We start from the raw sequence: 27,827 nt of genomic DNA, 5'->3' as shown, positions 1-27,827 counted from the left end.
CCCTGGGATTTCTTTGGAAGGAATGATGTTAAAGCTGAAACTCCAGTACTTTGGCCACCTCATGCGAAGAGTTGACTCATTGGAAAAGACTCTGATGCTGGGAGGGATTGGGGCAGGAGGAAAAGGGGACAACAGAGGATGAGATGGCTGGATGGCATCACTGACTTAATGGACGTGAGTCTGAGTGAACTCCGGGAGTTGGTGATGGACAGGGAGGCCTGGTGTGCTGTGATTCATGGGGTCGCAAAGAGTCGGACGTGACTGAGCGACTGAATTGAACTGATACAACTTTCAAAACTCATCAAAATGAAGATTTAGTATGTGTATTTTTATATTAAACATTAATTGAAAAATACAATAACAGTTAAGATATAATAGCATGTTTCTGTGCATGCATTCTGTATGTACGATAAATGATTAGAAATCATAACTTGCAAGAGTTTTAAAAATCAAGATGGTGATAAAAGCAAGAAAAATTGCATGTATTCACATTTATGTTAATATGTAAAATATATTTAGACATATATATTTAGAACCATCAACTGATTTTAATTCTATAATTAAAAACTTACAACAACATTTTCAGGTATAAAATTTTTAAAGACTTGCAAAAAACAGAGAACATATACATATGATTTAGATAATGGTTCTGCTTTTTGCAAAACATACATCTACTGAAATGTGAAAACTTAGGAAAATATATATCAAAGTGGTAAAATTTTGTCATTGATGACATTTCAGGTGTTTTATAAGTAAATTGTAAAAATTAAAACAAATAGAAAAAAATCACTTTAATATTTATTAAGTTTCAAAGATGTTAGTGGTTTTTACTGATTTTATGGACATGAGAGAAACATCTGAAATAACAGATCAAACTTTATTGGTAGTATATTAAAAATAAGTTCAATAAGAAATCTTACATAAAATTCAAATTGGATTTAGTACAGACTGGTTAGAAAGAAAGTCTGGACTTCTAACCAAAAGCTTAGAAAATGTTCTGGATATTTTAAACTAACACTAATTTACTGTATGCAACTATCTCTGGATGATGTGATTTAAAAATGTAAATCACTATAGATTGATTTTTCTATATCAAATCAAAAGATCAAAGAATTATATGGCTGAAAGGTTGGGAATTGAAATAATCAAAAATAATTTAATAATCAAAATAATTAAAAAATTGGAAGAATATTTGGACTTCCACAGGTAACCTGTGGTACAAGAGGTGAAAAAGAAGTTTAGAAATTGAATCAAGCTTCATATATTTAGTTTAGGAATTTAGAAAATTTAGAAATTGTGGGGAATTCCCTGGTCGTCCTGTGGTTAGGACTCTGTGCTTTCAATCCCTTATAGGGGAACTGAAATCCCACAGACTGCACAGTGCCTCCAAGAAAGAAAGAAATGAAATTATGAAATTGGAGACTTTGGGAAATAAAATTTTTTAAAAGATTCAACTTTAATAAAATATTCTAACATGTCAGTTTTTTTTTTGGCTTTATAAGAAGCCAGTTTGAGTTATTAAAGCTGATTAATTCAATAATTGATTTAAATGATTAAATATATACAAATATATAAAAAAAGGAAACTATGAAAGACAAAGTAAAAGATTATATAAATGAAGAAATATGAAATATAAAACAAAAAATTATCAAAATTACATATATATAAACACGTTTGTTGTGACTTAGCAGCATTAAAGTGAAGTGAAAAATACAATGAGCAGTTCTTTCAAGAGTGAGCCAAAATCTTGGCCAAATTATAATTAGCATGTTCTGTGGATTGAAGCTGAGTGAAAAATAATATTACTAAGCTAAGTAATTAACTATGGAATTCCAATAAATGAATTTATGACTTACTTGATAGAGAAATTAAACATACACAACCTCAGTATTATAAAAGAAAATTTTCAAAGTAATTTTTAGGGTAGTTCAGCAGAAACTGAGAGAGAAATTCTCAACCTTTTTAATATAGCTACTGACTCTCAGTTTAATAGGGAAGACATTGGAACAGTCTGTTAAATCTCTCTAGGGCTGCATTTACTTAGCTAGCTAAGTGACAGTTGTATCAAATAAAAACTAACACGAAAAATTTCTTAAAATCAATCAGACTTGGTAATTATAAGAACAATTTCATGATTGTATCCTAACTTGATACTATCTATAATTATGTATTTTTAGTTTATTTAGGGAATAAAAAGGGATATATTTTATTAATTTTTGAATATCATTCCTGGCTTGCAGAAATATTGTATTTTTTTTTTCCTTCACAAGCATTTATGAGAATTACTGTTTCTCTTTTATTTGAAAAGGTGTTTTGTTGCCTGGAATGTTTGAGAATTTTCAAGGACAGAAGGTAAGTGCAGATTACCTTCCTTTCTTTTAGTGTTTTCCATCTGACTCAGCTACAAAGATAAAATTTTTTTCAATAGTGCAATTTCACCTTTCATAAGATTTTTTGCTATTATTTCAGTCTGATAGGGATCTTTCAGACTGATCTTTTAGCCTGCCAGGGCTTCCCTGGTGGCTCAGAGGGTAAAGAGTCTGCCTGCAATGCAGGAGACCCAGGTTTGATCCCTGGGTCAGGAAGATCCCCTGGAGAAGGGAATGGCAACCCACTCCAGTATTCTTGCATGGAGAATCCCCATGGACAGAGGAGCCTGGTGGGCTACAGTCCATGGGGTTGTAAAGAGTCGGACATGACCGAGCGACTTCACTCAAGGATCTTTCTCATCTGTTGACTAATAGTGGGCACACATTAGAAAGCAATTTCGCAGTGTCCCATTATCTTCTAAACTTGTCTAACAGACTGCAAGTTGCTGTCATTCTCTATAACCCAAAAGTGGGTTGGTGGTCTTATGGCTGTAGCCAGGCCACCATGGCAGCATTATGAGCCCCTGGTACTTCTGAGGAGGTGAAGTTCAGGAAAATGTTTAGTGAGTAAATGTTTTTCAATTCTACAAATGCTCAGTCTGATTTTTGTGTGCTGGGTCCTGTTAGTTGTTAAAGTTGCAATGATGAGTAAAATACCTAGGGCCCTATCTGCCACCAAAGATACAAAAAAAGCGCTCGGTGCTATGAAAGGAGTGTGTACAAGTTGTGATAAGATATGAAAGCGGGGACCTAATCCAGAATTGACTGGGCGTGATGGGGAAGGCAAGGGACACTGTTTTGAGTAGCCTTCGAGAACCAAGGAGTCAGCTTCGTGGAGAAGGCAGAAAGGGCAAAAGAGGCAGAGGTAACGGCAAGGGTGAATGCCCCAAAGCACAGATTGGTGTGATGTGTCTACAGTACACAGAAGGGAACACATAGAGGCAGAGAGTGGCTCTTCTCTCCCTCATTGGCCATCCTCCTGTATAACAAGGGTGGGAGTTGTTGGGGATCTGATGATCACTAATAATAAGCTGCTATAACATTTAATCCTCTCAGGAACCTTGTCAGATGCCATCATCCTTGTTTTACAGATGAATCTAAACAGGTCAGGTTTTCACTTGCCCATGGTGACAGATTGAAGGAATGATAGAGCAGTTAGGATGCAAATCCTGGCCTTCTGGCTGCATGTGTTTTTTCCACCACTGGGAGGAAGGCACAGTGGAGTCCAGTGGAGGCAGTCCATGGACTGCAGTCCAGTGGAGGAAGACAGGGATGTGTAAGCATCAAGCAGGATTACAAATAAGGTGTGAAAATGATGCTTTGATGTTAGAGAATTCTGTCTGAAAGTAATAGCATTAGGTCTTTTAAGAATGATCTGTTGCTCAATCTCAGTAGTAATCTTCAAAGTACAATTTAAAACAATGAGACAGCATTTCACACAAAGATTAAAAGTCTTATAAGACCAAGTTTGGTGAGGATGTGAAAAAACAGGAAATCTCATGCTTGCTGCTGTGAGTATAATTAGCACATTTGCAGTGGAGAGCAATTTAGGAATATCTAGAAAAGTTGAAGAGGGTATATATTTCTGAGATTGTTTTGCACACATATCCAAGGAGTTGTATGAGAATGTTTATTGCACTATTATTTCTAACACCAAAAACTGGAAATAAACTAGGTGTCCAATCGGAGAATGGACAAATTGTAATATAGTCATATACTGGGATACCATCATGCATAGTTAACAATGAATGGACTAAGATAAATTTCAAAGAAACTTGAGTGGAAAATCTCAATTTGCAAAATAGTATACCATCTACGTGGGCTTCCTAGGTGGTACTTGCGGTTAAGAACCCACCTGCCAAAGCAGAAGAAATAAAAGATCGCTGGCTCAGGAAGATCCCCTGGAGGAGGGCATGGCAACCCACTCCAGTGTTCTTTCCTGGAAAATCCCATGGACAGAGGAGCCTGGCGGGCTACAGTCCATAGGGGCACACGGAGTCAAACACGACTGAAGAGACTTAGCACGCACGCGTACCATCTACTTAAAGTTTGAAAAATACGCCAAGTTGTTGTATTATATTTTTTAATTCATATAATGCTATGTATTAGTAATATAAAGACACGTGTAGTTCTGGGAAAATACCGAATTTAGATAAGAGATTATGATTACTTGGGAGAATAAGGGTACAAATATGGATAAAGGATTTAAAAGAGCAGAATAGTTGATAAATCGGTATTGTGTTACTGTCAGTTGCAATATTTTACAGAAATTTTTGAAAAACAAGGAAACTGACAGTTTAATTATCTGCAAAGTGAGAATTTTTTTTTTTAACAAACTGAATTTTAAAACTTCTATTTATTTATGTTTTTTTACTTGGCTATGCCAGGTCTTAGTTGGAGCATGCAGGATCTTGGTTGTGGCATTCTAGACCTTTAGTTGTGGTGTACAGGTCCTAGTTCCCTGACCAGGGATCAAACCTGAGCCCGCTACATTGGGAGTGCAGACTCACTGGACTGCCAGGGAAGTCCCAAGAGTGTTGTTTTGTTGGTGTTTTCAAAATTAGCTTGTAAAAAAAAATACTGTAATGCACTAGAAGGTTGATAAATCAATTTAGTATTTTTTATTTTTTTAAATTTTTATTATTATTATGTTTTTACTTTACAATATTGTATTGGTTTTGCCATACATCAACATGCATCTGCCATGGGTGTACATGTGTTCCCCATCCTGAACCCCCTTCCCAACTTCCTCCCCATACCCTCCCTCTGGGTCATCCCAGTGCACCAGCCCCAAGCTTCCTGTATCCTGCATCGAACCTGGACTGGCAATTTGTTTCTTATATGATATTATACATGTTTTAATGCCATTCTCCCAAATCATCCCCCACCCCCTCACCCACAGAGTCCGAAAGACTGTTCTATACATCAGTGTCTCTTTTGCTGTCTCGCATACAGGGTTGTCATTATCATCTTTCTAAATTCCATATATATGTGTTAGTATACTGTATTGGTGTTTTTCTTTCTGGCTTACTTCACTCTGTATAATAGGCTCCAGTTTCATCCACCTCATTAGAATTGATTCAAATGTATTCTTTTTAATGGCTGAGTAATACTCCATTGTGTATATGTACCACATCTTTCTTATCCATTCATCTGCCGATGGACATCTAGGTTGCTTCCATGTCCTGGCTATTATAAACAGTGCTGTGATGAACATTGGGGTACATGTGTCTCTTTCAATTCTGGTTTCCTTGGCATGTATGCCTGGCAGTGGGATTGCTGTATTTTTTAAATGACTAATTTTTTAATACGTGTGTGTACACGTATATGAATAAGGCTTTGAAAACGTGAGAGTGCTTATATCTCCTTGACATCCTATTTTCATTTCCTTTGGCTTTATACCCAGAAGTGGAATTGCTGGATCATAGGTAGATCTATTTTTAATTTTTTACGGAAGTCCATACTGTTTTCCATAATGGCTGAACCCATTCCCAGCAGCAGTATACAAAGTTTCCCTTTTCTCCACATCTTCACCAACACTTGTTACCACTTCTCTCTCTCTCTCTCTTTTTTTAAACACCCCATTCATTTCTGGAAGTTTACTTTTTAATAAATACTTTTATTTATTTATGGCTGTGTTGGTTCTTCCTTGCCACACGGGCTTTTTTTCCTCTAGTTGTGGAGACCAGGAACTACTCTCTGTTGCAGTGCGTGGGTTTCTCACTTCAGTGGGTTCTCTTGCTGCCGACCACGTGCTCCAGAGCACAGGCTCAGTAGTTGTGGCAAAAGGGCTTAGTTGCTCTATGGCACGTGGGATCTGAGGACCAGGGATTGCACCCAAGTCTTCTATATTGGCGGGCCGGTTCTTTACCAGTAAGCCACCAAGGAAGCCCTCTTGTCTCCTTCACAATAGCCATTCTAAGAAATCTGAAATGTTATCTCATTGCACTTTTGATTTGCATTTCCCCAGTGATTTGGGATGTTGAGCATCTCTTCATTTGTCTGTTGACTGTTTGGGTGCCTTCTTTGGAAAAAAATATGTTTAGTTCTCCTTCCCATTTTTTAATCAAATGTTTAGTTTTTGATATCTAGTTGATGAGTTCTTTATATGTTTTGGGTACTAATCCCTTATCCAATATATGGTTTGTAAATATTTTCTCCCATTCTGTAGGTTGCCTTTTTGTTTTGTTGATTGTTTCTCTTGTGGTGCATAGTTTTAAGTTTGATGAAGCCAGCCTCACTTGCTGATTTGTTGTTCTTATACTTTTGATGTCATTTAAATGACTAATTTTTAAAATAAAATAGAAATATCAGCTACATTGTACATAGTAACGGTAAATATTTTCTCATGAAACATGTTGCAGTTATATATATGGATTATACATATAGATGGTCCCCAACTTACAATGGCTACATTTAGGATGGTGCAAAAATGATATGCATTCAGTAGCAACCAGACTTTGAATTTTTAATCTTCATCTTTTCTTGGGCTAGTGATTTATGCTACAGTTTTCCTTCATGGTTCTGGGCGGCAGCAGGTGGCCACAGCTCCCGGTCAGCCAAATGACCATGAGGTAAACAATCAATTTACAGTCATCCTGTACCCACACAATCATTCTGTTTTACACATTGAGCACAGCATTCAGTAAACTACATGAGCTATTCAACATTTTATTATAAAATAGACTTGTGTTAGATGATTTTGCCCAGTTCAGTTCAGTCACTCAGTCATGTCCGACTCTGTGCGATCCCATGAATCACAGCATGCCAGGCCTCCCTGTCCATCACCAACTCCCGGAGTTCACTCAAACTCATGTCCATCAAGTTGGTGATGCTATCCAGCCATCTCATCCTCTGTCGTCCCCTTCTCCTCCTGCCCCCAATCCCTTCCAGCATCAGGGTCTTTTTCAATGAGTCAACTCTTCGCATGAGGTGGCCAAAAAATATTGGAGTTTCAGCTTCAGCATCAGTCCTTCCAATGAACACTCAGGACTGATCTCCTTTAGGATGGACTGGTTGGCTCTCTTTGCAGTCCAAGGAACTCTCAAGAGTCTTCTCCAATACCACAGTTCAAAAGCATCAATTCTTCGGCATTCAGCTTTCTTCACAGTCCAACTCTCACATCCATACATGACCACTGGAAAAACCATAGCTTTGACTAGATGGACCTTTGTTGGCAAAGTAATATCTCTACTTTTCAATATGCTATCTAGGTTGGTGATAACTTTCCTTTCAAGGAGTAAGGGTCTGTTAATTTCATGGCTGCAATCACCATCTGCAGTGATTTTGGAGCCTCCAAAAATAAAGTCCTCTGACACTGTTTCCACTGTTTCCCCATCTATTTCCCATGAAGTGATGGGACCAGATGCCATGATCTTCGTTTTCTGAATGTTGAGCTTTAAGCCAACTTTTTCACTCTCCTCTTTTCACTTTCATCAAGAGGCTTTTTAGTTCCTCTTTGCTGTAGGCTAATGTTAGTATTCTGAGCATATGTAAGGTAGACTGGGCTTTGATGTTCACTAGATTAGGTACAATAAATGCCTATTTGACTTATGATATTTTCGACTTACAGAGGGTTTACTGGGATTTAACCCCATCATACATAAGAGGAAAGTCTGTACGTATGTTTGTGTGTGTGTTGTGTATGTGTGTAAGATATGTGGGAGGGTAACCACATTTCCTAGCGAAATTCCTAGTTTATGCCTGTTAACCCAGGGTAATTTTCAACTGTACCCCTTTAAATCTAAAAACGTCCTCATTTAGGAATATAAATTATATGATCATCCTGGTTCTAGGTCTTGTTACAAATTTACTATGACTTGCAATTCTTTAAAAACTATGAAAAATCCTGGTCTACATGATATCTGAGGCACCAGTCTTTCCACACACCTGTGGGATCATATCAGTATCCTACTGACCAAAATCAGAGGAAGTCCACATATCGAAATACTACCCGGAAGGGGGAAAAAATGCTATCCAGTGAAATCTCCTATATAATCATGATTTATATTTATATACATTCAATATATATATGTTTTCTAACATAATATGTGCCATTGAGCACTTCTTGTATATGCTAATTATCATGCTAAGTTTTTTACATGTATTATCTCATTTAATTTCTAACAACTCCTGTAAAAGATGGATTCTGTTATTTCCATTTTACGATGAAGAAAGTGACACAAATTTGAAAAACAAATTTTATTGGAATATAATTGCTTTACAATGTTTTGTTCCTTTCTGCTGTACGACATCATGCATTGGCCATATGTATACATATATCCCCTCCCTCCTGACACAAATTAAATAACTTGCCTCAGTTGTATGGAATTCCTACAGTCTTCTCCTGATTTTCATAATATTAACACAGAGAAGCTTAATAAAATATATTTGTTGTAAACTGTTGAGTTGGAATATAGTACTGGGGAATTCCTAATAAATACTTAGAAATGATCTTCCTTTGACATATTACAAGCACAAGACTGTAAAAATTTACCCCCAAAGTGCCCATTACCCTTACATGTTTGTTTATTGATTGGAATTGTTGAAAAAAGATCTGGTAAGATTTCAGTAGTGGAAGTGAGGCAGTAGTTAATGATCTCTGAAGGCCATATTGATTAGAGGTGATGAGAAACAAGGATTCCAGCTTGACCATCAATAAAGCTATGTTCTTTATTAGTGTACTTTATGATTAATAAGAACTTCTATTATTTAAAAACTGTAATAATGATATCTTCATTGTAGAAAATGTGCCAAATACAGATAAGCAAAATGTTATCTGTAATCCCTTCAATAAAAGTTAACTGTTAACCCATTTTTCCCCTAGTCTTTCAAATAAAAAGGCTTTACCAGGCTTCCTTGGTAGCTCATCTGGTAAAGAATCTGCCTGCAATGCAGGAGACCCCAGTTCTATCCCTGGGTCGGGAAGTTCCCCTGGAGAAGGGATAGGCTACCCACTCCAGTATTCTTGGGCTTTCCTGGTGGCTCAGCTGGTAAAGAATCCACCTGCAGTGCGGGAGACCTGGATTTGATCCCTGGGTTGGGAAGATCCCCTGGAGAAGGAAACGGCTACCCACTCCAGTATTCTATCCTGGAGAATTCCATGGACTATACAGTCCATATGGTCACAAAGAGTTGAACACGACTGAGTGACTGTCACTTCTTTTTAAATAAAGTAGAACAATATAGTTCACACTGTTTGATAACTTCAGATCAGATCAGATCAGTTGCTCAGTCGTGTCCGACTCTTTGCGACCCCATGAATCGCAGCAAGCCAGGCCTCCCTGTCCATCACCAACTCCCGGAGTTCACTGAGACTCACGTCCATAGAGTCAGTGATGCCATCCAGCCATCTCATTCTCTGTCGTCCCCTTCTCCTCCTGCCCCCAATCTCTCCCAGCATCAGAGTCTTTTCCAATGAGTCAACTCTTTGCATGAAGTGGCCAAAGTACTGGAGTTTCAGCTTTAGCATCATTCCTTCCAAAGAAATCCCAGGGCCGATCTCCTTCAGAATTATATGCCCATTTAAAAACTATTTTTATTTTATTTATTTTTGGCCATGCACATGGCTTGCGGGAACTTAGTTCCCTGACCAGAGATCAAACCCATGTCCCCTGCAGTGTAAGTGCAGAGATCTAACAATTGGACCACCAGGGAATTCCCTAAAACTATTTTAGTGATTACATCATATTTCCCTGCATGGACACATTATAATTTCCCCATTACTACTGGACTTTTAGATGGTTGCTGTTTTTTTTTTTTTCCACTTGAACAAAACTTTGATGAGCATGCTTGTAGCCAAGTCTTAGCTTGCTAATTGTCCTTAGATAAATTATTAGATATGATTTTTTTAGGTCAAAGCATATATAAACATTAAATATTTTAGTATAGTTTCTCTCCAGAAAAGCTGACCAATTTTGTGTTTCAACCAATAATACAGTTTGTGATTTCTCTATACCTAGGCACAAGCTAGAAATTATTATTATAATTTTTCCTTTCATAATATTGAATGAGGTTGAATTTTTTAACTTTTTAAAATATGCTTCCAACTTATGCCAACCTGTTTCTTGGTCTTTTATGTTTGTCATTTTCTTTCTATTTTATTTATGATAGTTATATAAAAATTTTAAGATGTAGTCAAATCAGATTATAGATTATACTTTTCATGTCATGCCTAGAGTAAAAGGCCTCTAACAACTTATGATTATATAATATTCCCCTAAATTTTCTTTTAGTACCTTTATATTAATAGTCTAACTCTACATTTTTGATAAATGAGGTGAGGTAGGGCATACTTTTCCCCCCAAATGACTAAACATTTGTCTGAATATCACTTCAGCCATCTTATAATAAAATCTTATTATACATACATACACATTCTGTTTCTGGATTTTCTACTTTACAACTTTGTTTCACTATTCCTGTGTAAATACTGCTGTTTTATGCTTTATTTTTTATCTTGCTATCTATTGTATTCTGGTCAATACAGGCACGTCTGTAGTGGGAAAATTTGCTTGTGACAGTTTTGAAAATTATTTATTTATTCGGTTGCATCTGGTCTTAGTTGCAACATGAAGTGTCTTTAGTTGCAGCGTATGAATTCTTAGTCATGGCATGTGGGATCTAGTTCCCTGAGCAGGGATTGAACCTGGATCTCCTGCATTGGGAGTGTGGAGTCTTAGCCACTGGATCACCAGGGAAGTCCCTGCTTGTGATAATTTAAATATCAGATGACTCAGTAAGTACCCTTGACAGAAACTCTACCTTTAGTGGATCCTTACATGAATATTTTGTTATAACTTTCCTGGTGTTCTGCTTCCCATTTAACTTGCCTTGACTTCTTATACTAAAGAAAAATAAATCTCCAAAAGTATGGTCTTGCTGAGTTCATTGACTGAAAGTGCCTGCCTCCTTTACTTCCATTCATCCACCCAGTCCCACACAAGTACAGACATGTGATGGCATTTGAGAAACATTTTTTGATAATGCTTTTTTTTTAAAGCTGTAGCTTAAAGGAATTTAAATTAAGCTTCCAGTAAAATCAAAGGAAGAAAAAAAAGAGAAACAGTTTCATATCTGTGGAAGCTCAAGAAAACTTTGGTTATGTTCACATGAAAATATTTAAGGCTTCAGTCAAGGAAAATAATATACTGGAAAATGTGTATGTGGGGGGAAGGCATAGAGTGAGAGCATGAGAGCTAAAAGGATAATTAAGACAACAGGTGCAGGAATGAGGAGAGAGATGAAAGGAGAGGGAACCATGTGGCAAATTCTAGGGCGAAGGTTGGTTGGTAAAGTTCAATTCATGGAACGTGCTCTGCTGTTAACTTGGGTTGTGGTAAATACGTTAAAACCTGTCATAAATGGTCCTCAAAATGTTGTTCAGCAGTGAGATATACTTATTAAAGTTTCAGTTGTTTCATAGTCAAATTGAAAAAGCCATTATTTTTATCTTTTAGTGGCTGATGCCAGGGTAGTGTCTCCTAGCAAAGTCAGATGAAATAAAACTCATTTTGTTTCCTGAGTCACAGATGAATTTTGACACTTACGAGTCTGTCTTGGACATCAACCAAACAGTAATATCTAGAAGTACCTCACATAATAACCTAGTCTTGTAGAATGGATTGAGAGGCAAAAGTACAGTTAGACATGACATCTTGATATAAAAGGGTAGTACGCTTTAATTTTATGTTCTGCCTTATTCTGAATTTATCAAAGATATCTCTGCTCCCTAATGTACAAAGACCATGACTTTATAGAAATTAGGTAAGATACATCAATGACTTCAGAACATTTATACTTCATAATTTAGAATCAGATTGTAAAGAAAATACCTAAGAAAGCATGTATCTCTCTCTCCTTTCCAAGACATTTCAGCTCCAGGTCATTTACAGAGTCATGTTGCATGTTTAGCGAATGCACTGACCTATAGGCACTGTATAGCAAGGGACAAGTGATGATCTTGATCACTGTTTCAAATTGCTGAGATTCCTGAGGCAAACATTTCCCATAGGCATGCATTGTAAGTCACTTGGAGAGGGCAGGGAAAACTAATTATTTTACCTAGGGGAAGACAGGGTAGTGAATATTGAGAACAGTGATGTGATTTATAAATAGCAGTGTGTTGGCACCACTTTACTAAATGAACTTTCTTCAATATCCTATTGAATGGCATACAGAGATTTTTCAAAATAGTATTATATGTCTACCTACTATGTGTCAGACACCTGAGATACAGATTAAATAAGATATACTTCTTGTCATTGATAAACTCTCACTTTTAAAGAGGAAGGCAGATATGGAAGAAGATAATGTTCAATAAGGAATATGAACAAAATATTCTGGGAGCTACATGAATTCTATTGGAGATACGCTTCCCAAAGGAAGTGATATATAACTATGTTATTAGCTTGCAATTTAAAATGAGGAAACATTGTTCATCACTACTAGAAAACTATCTCATGTTATTCTATGGCAATTTGATATAGTGAAGTTTAGCAATAGCCCTGGTACGCTGAAAGTTCCCTGTTTGATTTAGAATTTCAGGTTTATTTTTCTGTTATAAATTTGCCCTAAAACTGTGTGTTTCATAGTAATTATTTTTCTTTGTTTCATAGTAATCTTAATTATTATTCTACCATTAGATGATTACAAGTACTTGAAGTAATAGTTGAATGACACACCTGAAGTTTCAAGAAAAAAAAAAAACAACCTTGCTAGATAGAATAAGGAACAAAAAAATGGAATTGACTATATAGACAGTATAGTCAAGGTATAAGGGAATGGGAACTCTCATCATTGTTGATAAGAGTATAAAAATGATATAACCTTAATGTATTTATTAATTCAACAGATTTAATGAGTGCTTACAGTGTGCTCAAGATACAAGGAACAAAACAAAGGTCCACTCTCATAGAGCTTATTACATTACTCATAGAGGGAGGAGAAGACAGATAATCAAATGTATTCATAACATAGGTATAGTGGGTGACTGTTGGGCTGCTATCTTACATAGGGAGGGTAGTCGGGGAAGGCTTCTCTGATAAGCAGACTTTTTGACCAGCAAGTAAGGAAGCCTGGCATGTAGTTACCTGGAGGAAGAACATTCAAGGTAGGGAGCAGTGAGAGCAAGATTTCTCAGCCACAGCACTATTGACATTTTGGACATGGTAGTTCTTTGTTATGGGTGCCATCGTGCACCTTGTAAGGTAGTTAGCCACATCCTTGGCCTCTATCCTGCTTCCCAGGTGGCACAGTGGTAGAGAATTGCTTGCCAATGCAGGAGATACAGGTTTTATCCTGTGGAACTGGGTGGGATCTCCTAGAAAGTAAATGAGAAGATTGGTTGAGCCTTGGGCACTCCAGTCTTCAGAGATGAAAGGAAGCGAATAAAGGAGACAGAAAACAAACATCCAGGACACAAAGGTTTTATCTGAAGATGGTCATAGGCAGTAACTCCATTTGTAAGAATCTATCCTAAGAGAATAAGTGAAACAGTACACAGAGATATATGTATCAGGGTCTTTGTTACAGTGTTACTTATGAGGGGAAACTTGGAGACAATTTATTAATGAATGTTCATCAGCTGGGTTCAGTTTAATGAAATTATTGTGAAATCTATACAATGTTAAGGACAATAAAAGCATTATGTATCTATTGTTGTTTAATCGCTGTCATATCTGACTTTTTTGTGACCCCATGTACTGTGTAGCCTGCCAGGTTCCTCTGTCCATGGAATTTCCCAGGCAAGAATACTGCAGTGGGTTGCCATTTCCTACTCTTGGAGATCTTACCAAGCCAGGGATCAAACCCAAGTCCCTAGCACTGGCAAATGATTCTTTACCACTGAGCCACCAGGAAGCCTGTTATGTATCTATACATGTTAATAAAAAAATTACTTAAACATTTGAGTCCCATTTTGATTAAAAAAAAAAAAAGATATCCATCCTATTTAAAGAATGAAAGGACACGTGCTTATATATTGATAGTGCCTCTGATTGGGTATTGGATAATGGTCAATATTTTGTTTCTTATTTCTCTGTGTAAACAAAAAAGTTATTATTACAATAATAAGAAATGCAAAATATTGCAAATAGGTTAAAAAAAAAAACAATTGCACAAATACAGGGAGAGATTTGGCAGCAGGAAAGGTGAAAAAGACCTAGATATATTTTCAGTAAATGTGGTTTAGAGTTGCCAAATATTATTGCTAAATTAATTGGAGTACATTGTTTAGAACAAAAGGGAACATAATTTTATACTCCCAGATCTCCTGGAGACGGGAATGGCTGCCCACTACAGTATTTTGGCCTGGAGAATTCCATGGACTGTGTAATCCATGGAGTTGCAAAGAGTTGGACACGACTGAGTGACTTTCACTTCACTAGACAGGCTTAATTTCTCAACCAGAATTCTGTACAGACCTGAAGTCATATTACATGAGGAAGAGGTACAAGAGCCCTGGATGTTCTGGGCCAAAGAAAAGTCAGTCACAATGGAAACCAGACTTCCACTTTCAAAGATAGGAGTATGATGAATAAGTGACATTAAACCTTATTGTAGTGTTTCACATACATAGGGTCAGACAAGAACCATCTGCATCAGAATTACAAGTTTTTATTAAAATAGTTGATTTCTGGCCCCAACTCAGGCCAACAGAATCAGAATCTCTGGGAAACAGGCAAAGAATATGTTTCTTCTCCCCACCCTTCCACACCCCCCATCCACCGCCAAAAGCAAGGCACTCTAAGATCTCTTCTCATAAGAACCCAAGTTTAAGAATTACTGTAAATAATTTGAGAGTAACTCACCAGACAACAAAAATTCTGATGCATTTTTTTTCTCTTTCAAATAATAGATCATTTAATTCTGTGCTTAGTGTGAGTCAAACACTACTCTACACATTTCATCTACATTAATTCATTTAATCCTTCCAACCCTGAGGTAGGTACTATCATTAATCCTCATTGTATAGCTAAACAGAAGCATGGAAAGATTAAGTAACATGATCAAGGACACAAAGTGGTGGTTATACAAAAAATTCTTAGATGGAATGAAAGTCTTCTGCTCTGTAACATCAGGACCATAAATTAAGGATCAAATCCTGTGAATGTTTGGAGTCTTTATGCCTCAGCTAGGCAAAAGTGTAGCGATTTCAGAGCAGTGGTTTCAGACTAGGGAGCACATACTGAGTTATATGGACACTTTCCAGAAGACCACAGCACGGATCGATTTCTCGATCTTCAACTTCTCGGGTTCACCTAGGGGTATATGGGTAACAAAATGACAATTCTAATTACTGGTTTTGGGGAAGTCTCCTTTCAGTTCAGTTCAGTTCAGTCGCTCAGTCGTGTCCGACTCTTTGCGACCCCATGAATTGCAGCATGCCAGTCCTCCCTGTCCATCACCAACTCCCAGAGCTCGCTCAAACTCATGTCCATCGAGTCGGTGATACCATCCAGCCATCTTTTCCTCTGTCATCCCCTTCTCCTCCTGCCCCCAATCCCTCCCAGCATCAGGGTCTTTTCCAATGAGTCAACTCTTCGCATGAGGTAGCCAAAGTATTGGAGTTTCAGCTTCAGCATCAGCCCTTCCAAAGAACACCCAGGGCTGATCTCCTTTAGAATGGACTGGTTGGATCTCCTTGCAGTCCAAGGGACTCTCAAGAGTCTTCTCCAAAGACTCAGTTCAAAAAGTTCAAAAGCATCAATTCTTCGGCATTCAGCTTTCTTCACAGTCTAACTCCCACATCCATACATGACCACAGGAAAAACCATAGCCTTGACTAGATGGACCTTTGCTGGTAAAGTTATGTCTCTGCTTTTGAATATGCTATCTAGGTTGGTCATAACTTTCCTTCCAAGGAGTAAGGGTCTTTTAATTTCATGGCTGCAATCACCATCTGCAGTGATTTTGGAGACCCCCAAAATAAAGTCTGACACTGTTTCCACTGTTTCCCCATCTATTTCCCATGAAGTGATGGGACCAGATGCCATGACCTTAGTTTTCTGAATGTTGAGCTTTAAGCCAACTTTTTCCACTCTCCTCTCTTCACTTTCATCAAGAGGCTTTTGAGTTCCTCTTCACTTTCTGCCATAAGGGTGGTGTCATCTGCATATCTGAGGTTATTGATATTTCTCCCGGCAATCTTGATTCCAGCTTGTGCTTCCTCCAGCCCAGCATTTCTCATGATGTACTCTGCATAGAAGTTAAATAAGCAGGGTGACAATATACAGCCTTGATGTACTCCTTTTCCTATTTGGAACCAGTCTGTTTTTCCATGTGCAGTTCTAACTGTTGCTTCCTGACCTGCATATAGGTTTCTCAAGAGGCAGGTCAGGTGGTCTGGTATTCCCATCTCTTTCAGAATTTTCCACAGTTTATTGTGATCCACACAGTCAAAGGCTTAGGCATAGTCAATAAAGCAGAAATAGATGTTTTTCTGGAATTCTCTTGTTTTGATGATGCAGCGGATGTTGGCAATTTGATCTCTGGTTCCTCTGCCTTTTCTAAAACCAGCTTGATTAGTTAAATCACTCCATGATTTTATAGGATCTTTCTTCCCTGCTATACATATTTTATTAAAATGTCAGTCTCTGGCCTATGGTCAGGTAATACCATATCCTTCAGAGGATACTCTAAGTTGGGTCTTAGACTGCTGCAATGAACCTGATATAATTTTATTTATGTATTTCTGGCTGTGCTGGGCCTTCGTTGCTGTGCAGGCTTTTCTGTAGTTGCAGCAAGTGGGGGCTACTATCCAGTTGTGGTGCATGGGGTTCTCATTGCAGTGGCTTCTCTTGTTGCGGAGCCTGGGCTCTAGGGCACTTGGGCTTCAGTAGTTGCGGCACCCGGGCTCTAGAGCACAGGCTCAATGGTTGTGGTGCATGGGCTTAGTTGCTCCGTGGCCTGTGGGACCGTCCAGAATCAGGGATTGAACAAAACTGTGTCTCTTGCAATGGCAGGGAGAGTCTTTCCCACTGAGCCACCAGGAAAGCCCTAATCTAGATACTATAAATTAAATAAGTTACATGGATTTTTCAGTTTTATAGTGCATCTAAAAGGTATGTTTCGGGAATTCTCTGGTGGTCCATTGGTTAGGACTCCGCATGCTCACTGTCAAAGGTCTGGTTTCAATCCCTGGTTGGTGAAATACAATCCAGCAAGGTGGGTGATGCAGCCAAAGAAAAAAAAAGGTATGTGTATAGCATACTGTAGTGTGCAAAAGCATTGTCTTTAAAAATGTACATACCTTAATTTAAAAATATTTCATTGCTAAAAATAATAGGTTATTGTTGGAAAAAAATGCTGAGCATTCAGTGAGTGGTACTCTTTTTTCTGGTGGAGAGTCTTGTCTTGATGGCTGTTGACTGCTCTATCAGGCTGGTGCTTGCTCAAGGTTGGGGCAGCTGTGGCAATTTCTTAAAATAAGACAGCAGTGAAGTTTGCCACATGGATCAATTCTTCATTTCATGAATAATTTCTCTGTAACACATAATGTTGTTTGACAGCATTTTACCCACAGGAGAACTTCTTTCAAAACTGGAGTCAAGCCTCTCAAACCTGGCTGCTGTTTAATAAACTCAATTTACATAATATCCTAATATTCTAAATCCTTTGTCATTTTAACAATTGGTTGTCTGCCACTTTACATGTGTGCTATTTGTGACACCCCAAAACAATTACAATAGCAACATCAAAGATCAGTGATCACAGATCACTGTAACAAATATACTACTACTAATGAAAAAGTATGGAATGTTTTGAGAATTTCTACAATGTGACAGACACATGAAGTGAGCAGGTGGCATTGGAACAATGTTGCTGATAGATTTGCTAGATGCAGGGTTGCCACAAACCTTCAATTCATAAAAAAAGGCAGTTATTTCGGAAGCTCAATAAAACTGAGATATGCTTGTATATAGATTGGTCTGGTCAGAGTGACTTGTCTCTTTCATTCCCAACAACAGTCAAGAAATGAATGGCTCTTGAGAGAGTGACCTTGTAGGCCAAGGAAGCCTCAAACACTCCAAAATGGCTCATCTCCATCCCATATTTAAAGGTAAACAAATTTTTTTTCAACTCTTCAATTACTTATTTCTTAGATGTATCATTGGCTGGAAGGAAGATCATATTTGAATAGAAAAAGCAGTGTATTTACTGGTGATGGTGTTTCTTTTTAATTTGGGGAGGGGATTATTGGATACAATAAATAAAATCAGGACTACCCTGGTGGCCCAGTGACTAAGACTCTGTACTCCAATGCAGGGGGCCCAGTTTCGATCACTGTTCAAGGAACTAGATCCCACATACCACAACTAAAGATCCTGAATTCCACAGCTAAGACCCAGTGCAGTCAAATAAATAAATAAATTTAAAAATAAATAAAATCAAAGTTAAATATTTTTATAGAATTTCTTTCAGGTAAGGTATAAATAAATCAAGAAGGTAATTACAGCTTATTTGTCAAGTTATATAATATTTTAATTCAAATTATAATTTGAATATAATTCAATTCTTATTTCATCGTATTAAATGTTTTATTTCCTACTCTTATTAAAAAAATAAAATTATCTGCTGGTTACTAGGTCAATTAGAATTTAGCAATATATATTTTTGTTTCACTAAATACACAGGAGGAGTTTGACCATGATCTGCCAAAATAAATGTATTTATTTTTGATTTTTGCCTGTATTCTTAATAGTCTGCAAAGTCCAATGCCAAAGTTTGATACATGTCAACATATACAGTAGTCTCCCCAATCCACCATTTTGCTTTCTGCGTTTCAGTTACCTGGAGTCAACTCTGATCCAAAAACATTTAAAATTAATAGGAATAAATAATTTTGCCTTTTATTTCAGGAAAAAACCCAAAAGTCATCTGATGGGAACTCCCTTGACTCCTGATCATCAAATGTACACATGTGGGTACCCATATCCTTTTCTTCCTTCCTGTTATCAAAGGTCAATCTTTCCCTCTGTGCAATAATACTGATTCCATCTGCTCTTACCTTCTTAGAAAACTTATAGCAATCACTCTGCCTTTTCTGTTCTAGTATCAACACCTTCTGTCTGTGGGACAAGTTACTTAACCTCCCTGTGCCTTATTATTCTCTTTTGGGAAACAGGGAGAATAGAACATTCCACACAATGTGGCTGTGAGAATTAAAGGAGTGCTGAAAACAGTGTCTGTCACACAGCATGTACAATGAAATCTACCTATTATTTTCATGTTTCCATTAGCATTTACACGTATTAGTCTTCTTCCTCATCTAGTTACCCCACCTTCTCTTTAGAGTCCCAAGTCTTCAAATAGTTTTCTATTATAAAAGTTTCTATTATAAATGGTCTTCTGTCTACTGTAATGAGGCTTCAGCATCTAGAATTCCTCCTTCCATGACCTCCATGCACTAAATCTAATAAATCTAATGAATACTGGATAGATCTCATTTTAGTTGACTTTGCAGCATTCAACAAGTGTAATTTTCATCCTTTTTGAGTTCTATTCCCTTGGTTAAATGGTACCAAAATGCCTCCTCCTCCTCTACCATATTCTTTCAAGTCTTTGGGGCATCCTCTCTTCTACCCAAATTTTAGATGTTAAGAGTTCTTTGAGGCTCTTTCTTCTAGGCATTTCCTCTCCCTGTATGATCCCATGGCTTCATTTACCACTTGCAGCAGATTCTGTACACTTGGTAGTCGCTGCCAGCTAGCTAGCTTTTCCTTCTTCCATCATGCAGGCTGTAAAATGAAATACTGGATTTTCAAGCTTTCTTTGAGGCTTAAAGGAGGCCATGTGACAGAGTTTTGGGTAATGAGACCAAATGTAAAGTTAGGATTTCTGGAAAGTTTTTGCTTTCCTGATAAGAGAACAGTTGAGGGAACTGGTTTTTTCCTACTTCTTCATGCCTGAAACTTGTAATGCTAAATATCCAGCAGTTTTCTTTTCCCCATAAGGCAAAGAGCTAGCATACTAAGAATTGCTTTCATATTAACCCTTCCAGCCCAGAATGTTCTTCTGTGCTTTAGATTCAAACCACTGCTTAATTAACAACTCCTTTTGTTTACCTCTCAGGTACCTCCGGCTGAGCACTTCTAAAATAGTACCTGTGGGCTTCCCTGGTGGCTCAGTGGTTAAGAATCTGTCTGCCAATGCAGGGGACACGAGTTCAACCCCTGGTCTGGGAAGATCCCACATGCCTCGGGGCAACTAAGCCCATATGCCATAGCTACTGAGCCCTGTGCTCTAGAGTCTGCACTTCTTCACAAGAGAAGCCACCACAATGAGAAGCTTGTGCCCTGCAACAAAGAGTAGCCTCTGCTCATGCCAACTAGAGAAGGCCTGTTAGCATCAACAAAGAGCCAGTGCAGCAAAAAATAAATCTTTAAAAAAAAACAACATAGTACCTGTCACTATTGACTCTACTTCCCTCTGGCCCTCCTTTAAATGATCCCTATCTTGGTGAATGGCACAGCACCACTGTTTACCCACTTGTGCAAATCACGAATTTGGAGACGGCTCTAATACTATCTTCTCTCCCATACCCATCAACCAAGTATTTATTTATTTATTTTTGGCTACGCTTGGTCTTAGTTGTGGCACTCGGGATCTTGTTGAGGTATGTAGGCTTTGTAGTTGTGGTGTGCAAGCTTAGCTGCCCCAAGGCATGTGGAATCCTAGTTCCCTGACTAAGGATTGAACTCTCGTGCCCTGCACTGGAAATTGGATTCTTAACCACTGGATCACTCAGGAAGTCCCTCAACCAGTCTTGTGTTTTTTTTCTTTCTACCTGTAAAATAACCTTAGAATGGGCTCTCCATTTCTTTCCTTTTACCTTTCTCCAAACTATCATCATCTTTCTGGATTAATATTAATAACCCTCAGTTGTCCCTATCTCCAATCTATTCTCTACAGATTAGTCAGAGTATTTTAAAATACAACCCGATTGTCTTGCTTCCACACTTAGAAGCTTTCCATTGCTTTTGGGGAAATCCGCTGGAGAAGGGAATCGCCAGTATTCTGGCCTAGAGAATTCTATACAGTCCAAGGGGTCACAGAGTTGGACATGACTGAGCAACTTTTAGTTTCACACAATTTTTAATGAGCCTTGTGCCACAAAACTCCAGTAGTGGCCTTAGGGTTTAATTTTTTGTTGGATCATCAAATGTCTTATATAGTAACAAGTAGTTGTTAGCACTGATTCAGCTGCTCAACAATGCCACCAGGGACCCAGACCTTTTCTTTTTACTCTGTCATTTTCAATGCCTTGGCTTTTGCTTTTGGCCTATAGATTTATTATTTTGAAATTGGGGCTGCTTCTCCAGATACTGTCCCTGTACTCAAGGCAGACTGAAGAGCGAAGTGGGGCATATAAGATACTGAGAGTGCTCTGCCCATATTCCCTAGATCTTATCACTTCATGCACAGAGGCCAAACTCCCAACTGCTAGCACCTGCATTTCTATGTCTGAGGCTGTCTTTGCTGCTCACAGCCCTTCCTCCTAACAACAATCAATCAGTGACTAGAGGAAGAAGATATAAATACCTAGCTTCCTTGTCCCTCAGGTAGAATGATTTTAAGACATGTTTTATACTGGTTTGTAGTTTCCCAGCGCAATCAGGGCTCCAGTTACCCTTGGTAGTAAAGAGCTTAATGTTAATATTTCTTTACTGATTAATAGCCCCTCCCCCAAATTTCCTTCTAACTTTTCAGTATCCTGTGTTTCTTGGGTGTTTCTTGGGATGACACCAAAATAAATTCTCTCCATTTGTGTCCTTGTTTCAGGGCCTGCTTTTGGGGAAATCCAATCCAAGACAGGACATTACCATCTTTCCTTCTTCTAGTCTTTAAACCAGACAGTTGGTGCTGTGGTGTAAAGTTGGTGCTATGGTGGCCATCTTACAACTAGATTACAAGCCAATATACAGAAGATAGAAAGAATCAAAGAGCTTGGGTCCATACCCTTGAGCCACTGTATCAGCCCTGACCTAGCTACTGTTGTCTGTTACAAGAGGAAAACAAGGCCTATTTGCTTAAGCCATTTATTCTGAAAAAAATTTTACTTGCAGTCTAAGGCATACTGATACAAATAAACAAATAAAATAATTATAGGAAGAGCTACAGTGGAAATAGGGCTGTGATAAAATATTACAGGGGAGTTTTTTAGATGGTGTGTAGGTTGAAACCTCGAGGATAAGAAGTTAGCCATTTCAGAATTAGAAAGCATGTCCTAGAAAGAAACATTCACCAAGAACCAGAGCAGGACATTTTTGTTAGAAAGCACACTAGTGTGGCTGGAATGTAGCAACATTGATGTTAAAAACAAGATAGGTGGGGAAGGCCCAAGTAGAGTTTATTCTAAATGTAATAGGCAATACTGAGGAGATCTAAGTAGGGAGGTGATATAATCCAATTTATGATAGCAGTTTAAGAACCAAAGAGCAGTTTGCTGAGTTAATGTACAAAGCACTGATCTAGGTGCGGTGGAGAGAAAACAACAGCATACCAGCCTTCTAAGAATGGCCTTAAGTTTCACAAAATGACAGTGAGTGTGGGTGTGAGGGAGAAGAATACATTTTGTAATAACTGTTTTCGGATAGTAATACCAGGCTTTAACCCCAAACTCCAGAGACAAAAATCCTGTGTTCAATAACTGCAATCAGAATGCTGCTGCTGCTGCTAAGTCACTTCAGTCGTGTCCGACTCTGTGTGACCCCATACACAGGAGCCCACGAGGCTCCCCCATCCCTGGGATTCTCCAGGCAAGAACAATGGAGTAGGTTGCCATTTCCTTCTCCAATGCAGAAAAGTGAAAATTGAGAGTGAAGTTGCTCAGTCGTGTCAGACTCTTAGCGATCCCATGGACTGCAGCCTACCAGGCTCCTCCGTCCATGGGATTTTCCAGGCAGAATGCTAAGAAGAGCAAATAATTTCCATGGCAATATTAATTTTCCAAGGTGTTTATGTGGGCTGGCTTTCAGGCAAGTACCTAGGAATATACCACACATACACTACAAACTCAAGAATTAGAAATTTCAAAGTAGATTGTATAATTTTACTGAAAGCATAATTCTACCACTAGATGGTGACATGTATACAAAATATTGAAGACAGTCAGTCATCTTTTATCAATTTAGCTGTAGAGGGTGTATGGTGATTGCTTATTATTAGTTTGAAAATTCAGATTTGCAGGAGGAATTTAGGGGGTATTTTACCAGAGATTCAGCTTTATTCTTTTGGAATGCACATCCTTCAAATATATTCAAAGGTCTCTGTTGATACATTTAACAAGTGAGCACAGAAGAGTGAAGAATCTAGTTAGGAGGCAGGCAACCTTGTTTTATTGGCTTCTATGCTTTTCTCTCTTAAGCAACTGAAGTGGATAAAGGGATGGTGAACTACAGCCCATAGGCCAAATCTGGCCATTTTCACATTTTTGTATGGACTGTAGGCTAAGAATGGTTTTTACATTTTTAAGTGGTTGGAGAAAATCAAAACAAAAATAGTATTTTGTAACACATGAAAATATGAATATCAATTTTCAGTGTCCATTAAGTTAAAATTTTTATTGGAACACAGCCACACTTATTCTATGGTGTATCATCTATGGCTGCTTTTGTGCTAACAGAGTTGAATAGTTGTGATGAGACTTGGACTGCCTGTGATACCTAAAATATTATTTGGCTCATCACAGAAAAATCTGTTGAGAGCTAAAGTGATGACTTCAGTCATCACTGAAGCGCCATGATCATTCATGACAATAAATCTCTATAGATTCTCAAAAGCATTTTAAACTAAGCATCATTTCACATAATTTCTTAAACAATTGGGTGGCAATTGTTAAGCTATTTCTTTAAAGATCAGAGTGTGTCTTGTATATATCCTGTGTGTGCTAAGATGCTTCAGTCATGTCCAACTCTTTGCGACCCCATGGACTGTAGCCTGCCAGCTCCTCTGTCCATGGGATTCTCGAGGCAAGAATACTGGAGTGGGTTGCCATTCCCTTCTCCAGGGGATCTTCCCAACTCAGGGATTGAACCCCTATCGCTTATGTCTCCTGCATTGCTGGGCAAGTTCTTTAGCACTAGAGGCACCTGGGATGTATTACACCCTAGTACTCTGCCTTTATGGTACTAGTTGTCCTCATTTTCAAGAACCGTTATGGGCTCTCTCTGGTCTTAAAAACCATAGTGGACAGATTTGAAAATAACTATCAGTTAGCAATGTGTTTGGCTACAAGTAATGGAAATATAAGAGTGGCTTAAGGAAAAAGGGATTTATATTTTCTTGCATAATCAGTCTAGGGGTGGAGAGCTGCTCAAAGATGCATCAGGGTCCTACACCTTATTATCAACTTTATGGTTGGCTTTTACCCTGTTGTGGTTTCCTTGTTTAAAAAAATCACAAACTAGATGCCTTATTAGAGCATCAAGATCATGTTTCGGGCAGAAAGAAAGGGTTAAGACGCAAGTCTGCTGAATTTGTCCTTTTTTTTAAAATTAGGAATGGGAAATTGTTTCTCAAAGACCTGTAACGAGTCCAAGCTTGGTCTGCTTGCCACAAGATAGGCCAATGAAAAGATGAGGTGTTTAGGCAAGGACTTTATTTGGAAAGCCACGGGCTGATGGAGAAGATGGCAAACTAAAGTGTCAAATGACCATCTGGATGCGAGGATCTTTCACAGATCAGAGATAGGGGTAGGTGAAGAAACAAAGTAAAAAGGCCATTAATCTTGCAAATATCTCCTAGAATGGCAAGCTCTGAGGCAGCATGTGTGTTAATTTCTTCCTTCCTGCCATCTACAGGTGGACAGGGTTCTGAACAAAGGCACCTTAACAGTAAGGCAGAGGGGCAGGATTCTCTCAAGCAGGCCATTATGTATGATTAAGATAACAAAAGCAGAGAAAAGCAAGTCATCGAAACAGTTCCAACGTGGAGTCAGAATTGGCTTTTCCCTGCAACAGACCTGCTCGGCAGATTTCTGCTTATATTTCACTGGCAAGAACTCAAAACAATAATAGTACTGGAGTGGGGTGCCATTGCCTTCTCCGATGGGTAACCCCTAGAGAAACAATTACATAATGTTTAAAATTTTTTATTTTATATTGCTGATTAACAGTGTTGTATTAGTTTCAGATGTGATTCAATTATACATATACATGTATTTATTCTTTTTCAGATTCTTTTCCCACATATGTTATTACAGCATACTGAGCAGTGTTCATGACATTTTAAAGCAAACACAAAGAATCCCTGGGGCTTTCCTTTCACGTATCAAGATTCCTGAGTCTCAGCTGCCACCAGTAAAACAACTAGGGTTTGGTAAGTTTCCCTGTAGGAAGAAAAGAGGGGGTGGGTGGGAATGGATATTGGATCGACAATGGCTGCTACAGGATCCAAAGTCTGCAGAAACCCAAATTTTGTGGGAAAGCTGGGAAGAAGAGAAGACAATGGCAAAATAGTTACAGCTCCTAAGGATCACCTGCTTGGATGGAACAACTCAAAACAGGTTTAACAGAAACTTTACAGCATCAACTTAAAGCAGCAGAAAAGCAAAGAAAACCGGCAAGGTGGTCCTCGAGTGAAGGGATGGTGTGATCTAACCTCGACAAAATCTGTAAAAAGAACTCCCACAAGGCCTCCAAAGCTCTCTGGCTATGGATTTCAAAGATGCTACTATGTAAACTGGACTTCTCAGTCATATCTCTAAAGGAACGTACTAGATACAGAAATCAGTGACGACAGTATCAGTGCAAGCAAGGAAGATTTTCCCCACACTACCTAGTTGTTACAATAACAAACTTCAGCTGAGTGGCCCCTTCCCTCCACCTGTTCTTCATTCTCCGCTCTCCGACTTAATTCCCATATTATTTGCTCTTCGCCGGGAAGCATACTACGCTATTTCAGGTGAAAACTCTAAGGGTAATTCATAGGGGGCCCTCTGGCGGAAAGAGAAGGAGATGCCTTGGGACACTTCACTCCGCCATTTCTAGTCACATCAATGTTATCACTGCTCGAGGACACGCCCGCAGGTTAAGCCAGCCTGGGGCTGTTCCATTCTTCCAAAACCCCGCGGGGAGAAGGCTGCGTGTCCCCTCCTGGGCTGCGGCGTCGCTCCAGCCGGCTTCCCCGAACCCCAGCCTCCCGCAACCCCAAAGGCCTGAGTTCGGGTGAGGGGGACGGGACAAATGAGTACCAAGTCCCCCTGGGGACCCCGAGTTAAAATGGCGAAGCGCAGGGGCGGAGGACAGGGCGGCGAGAGTGACCCGACGCTTGCTGGGCCTCCGGGCCCGCGGAGGGGCCTCGCTGGGCGACGCCGCGCAACCGCGACGCACTCGGAGCTCCGCCATCTTCTCCAACTCACCCGGACTCCCCCCGCGGCCGCGCTGGCTTCGCGCTTCCCTTCCGGCCGCTGACAGAGATCCGGGCTGGGCGGGGTGGGCGAGCGCGCGGAGGGGGTGGACCGAGGGCGGGGAGGCCCGACGGAAGAGGAAAGGGAGGGCGGCGAGCCGGCCGCGGCGGGGTGTGGGGCGTGCGGCGTGTGTGCGGAGGGAGAGGTGGGAGGCGAAGAGAGGGAGGGAGGCCCAGGAATGAGAGCGCGAGGCCCTTCTCGTCGGCTCCCTCGCCCGGACGGAAAAAGCCGAGCGCAGCCCGAACGCTTTATTAAAATGGCGGCGGCGTCGGCGGTGGCCGCGGCGTCTGGTCGGTGAAGTGACTCTGCTGCTTCGCTCCCCACCCGCCCCCTCCCTCCCTCTCCCCTCCCCCCGTCCTCCCCCCCTCTTCCCCGCCGCCGGCGCCTCCGCGCCCCTCCGGCCTGCGCACCTCCCCTCGCCCCCCTCCTCTCCCCCGCCCGCTCCGGGGACCGCCGGCCCCCTCCCCCATTCTCCAGCTCCCCGCCCCGTCCCCGCCGCCGCCCGCCCTCGTCGCCTCCCCGCCCCGCCGGCCGGCCGGCCCCCTCCTCCGCCTCTCTCCCCTCCCCCCCGCCGATCGGGATCAGTCATTGCGATCCGAAGCGGGGGAGGGGGGGGCGGCGGCCGAACGATGTGCGAGAACTGCGCAGACCTGGTGGAGGTGTTAAATGAAAGTAAGTAGCCGCGGCGGCGGCCTGTCGGGGTGTAGGGTTTGGGGTCTCCGCGCCGCTCTCCGGCCTCCCCGAGCTGCTGCGGCCTGCGGGAGGCGGCGGCCGAACCGGCCGGCGTGCGGGCCTAGCGCCCCGGGAAGGTGAGCCGTGGCGCGGCCGCCGCGGCGCCTCGGGCCCAGCCCGGCCCGGTTACCTGGGCGCCCTAGAGGGGCCCGCCGCGGAGCTCTGGCCAGGCCGGGCCTGAGCGCTGTCTGCTCTCGGAAAGTTTCCTCATTACAGGTGTCAATTAACGAAGGCACTAATGATCCTTCGCCCCCTTCGCCCTGACGGGAAGGTGAGGCGAGGTGGGGTCCGAGTACCAGTCTCTCCTCTGCAGTCTG

General features: G+C 40.1%; 1 protein-coding gene and 1 long non-coding RNA gene across 8 annotated transcripts in view; one reads left to right on the top strand and one right to left on the bottom strand.

The window, feature by feature from the left end:
- Positions 1-13,226: 13,226 nt before the first annotated feature.
- On the bottom strand, positions 13,227-27,107 carry LOC129623209 (uncharacterized). Its single transcript, XR_008700394.1, has 3 exons — positions 26,731-27,107; positions 17,620-17,852; positions 13,227-13,689 (listed from the first exon to the last, which is right to left on the bottom strand). It is a non-coding gene; the product is annotated as an uncharacterized LOC129623209 (long non-coding RNA).
- The window catches only part of USP34 (ubiquitin specific peptidase 34), a 246,396-nt gene continuing 244,830 nt past the window's right edge, over positions 26,262-27,827 (top strand). For 5 of the 7 annotated variants that reach the window (XM_055540389.1, XM_055540391.1, XM_055540393.1 and 2 more), the window contains exon 1: positions 26,821-27,068. In XM_055540389.1, the coding sequence (XP_055396364.1) occupies positions 26,957-27,068 (112 nt within the window). In that variant the 5' untranslated portion in view covers positions 26,821-26,956. The other 2 variants (XM_055540390.1, XM_055540387.1) reach the window with 2 other exon arrangements.

The sequence above is a fragment of the Bubalus kerabau genome, chromosome 11 (genome assembly GCF_029407905.1).
Source record: "Bubalus kerabau isolate K-KA32 ecotype Philippines breed swamp buffalo chromosome 11, PCC_UOA_SB_1v2, whole genome shotgun sequence".
NCBI classification, from domain to species: domain Eukaryota; kingdom Metazoa; phylum Chordata; class Mammalia; order Artiodactyla; family Bovidae; genus Bubalus; species Bubalus kerabau.
Note: the sequence above shows the minus strand (reverse complement) of the source record. Positions and strands in the feature narration are given on the sequence as shown.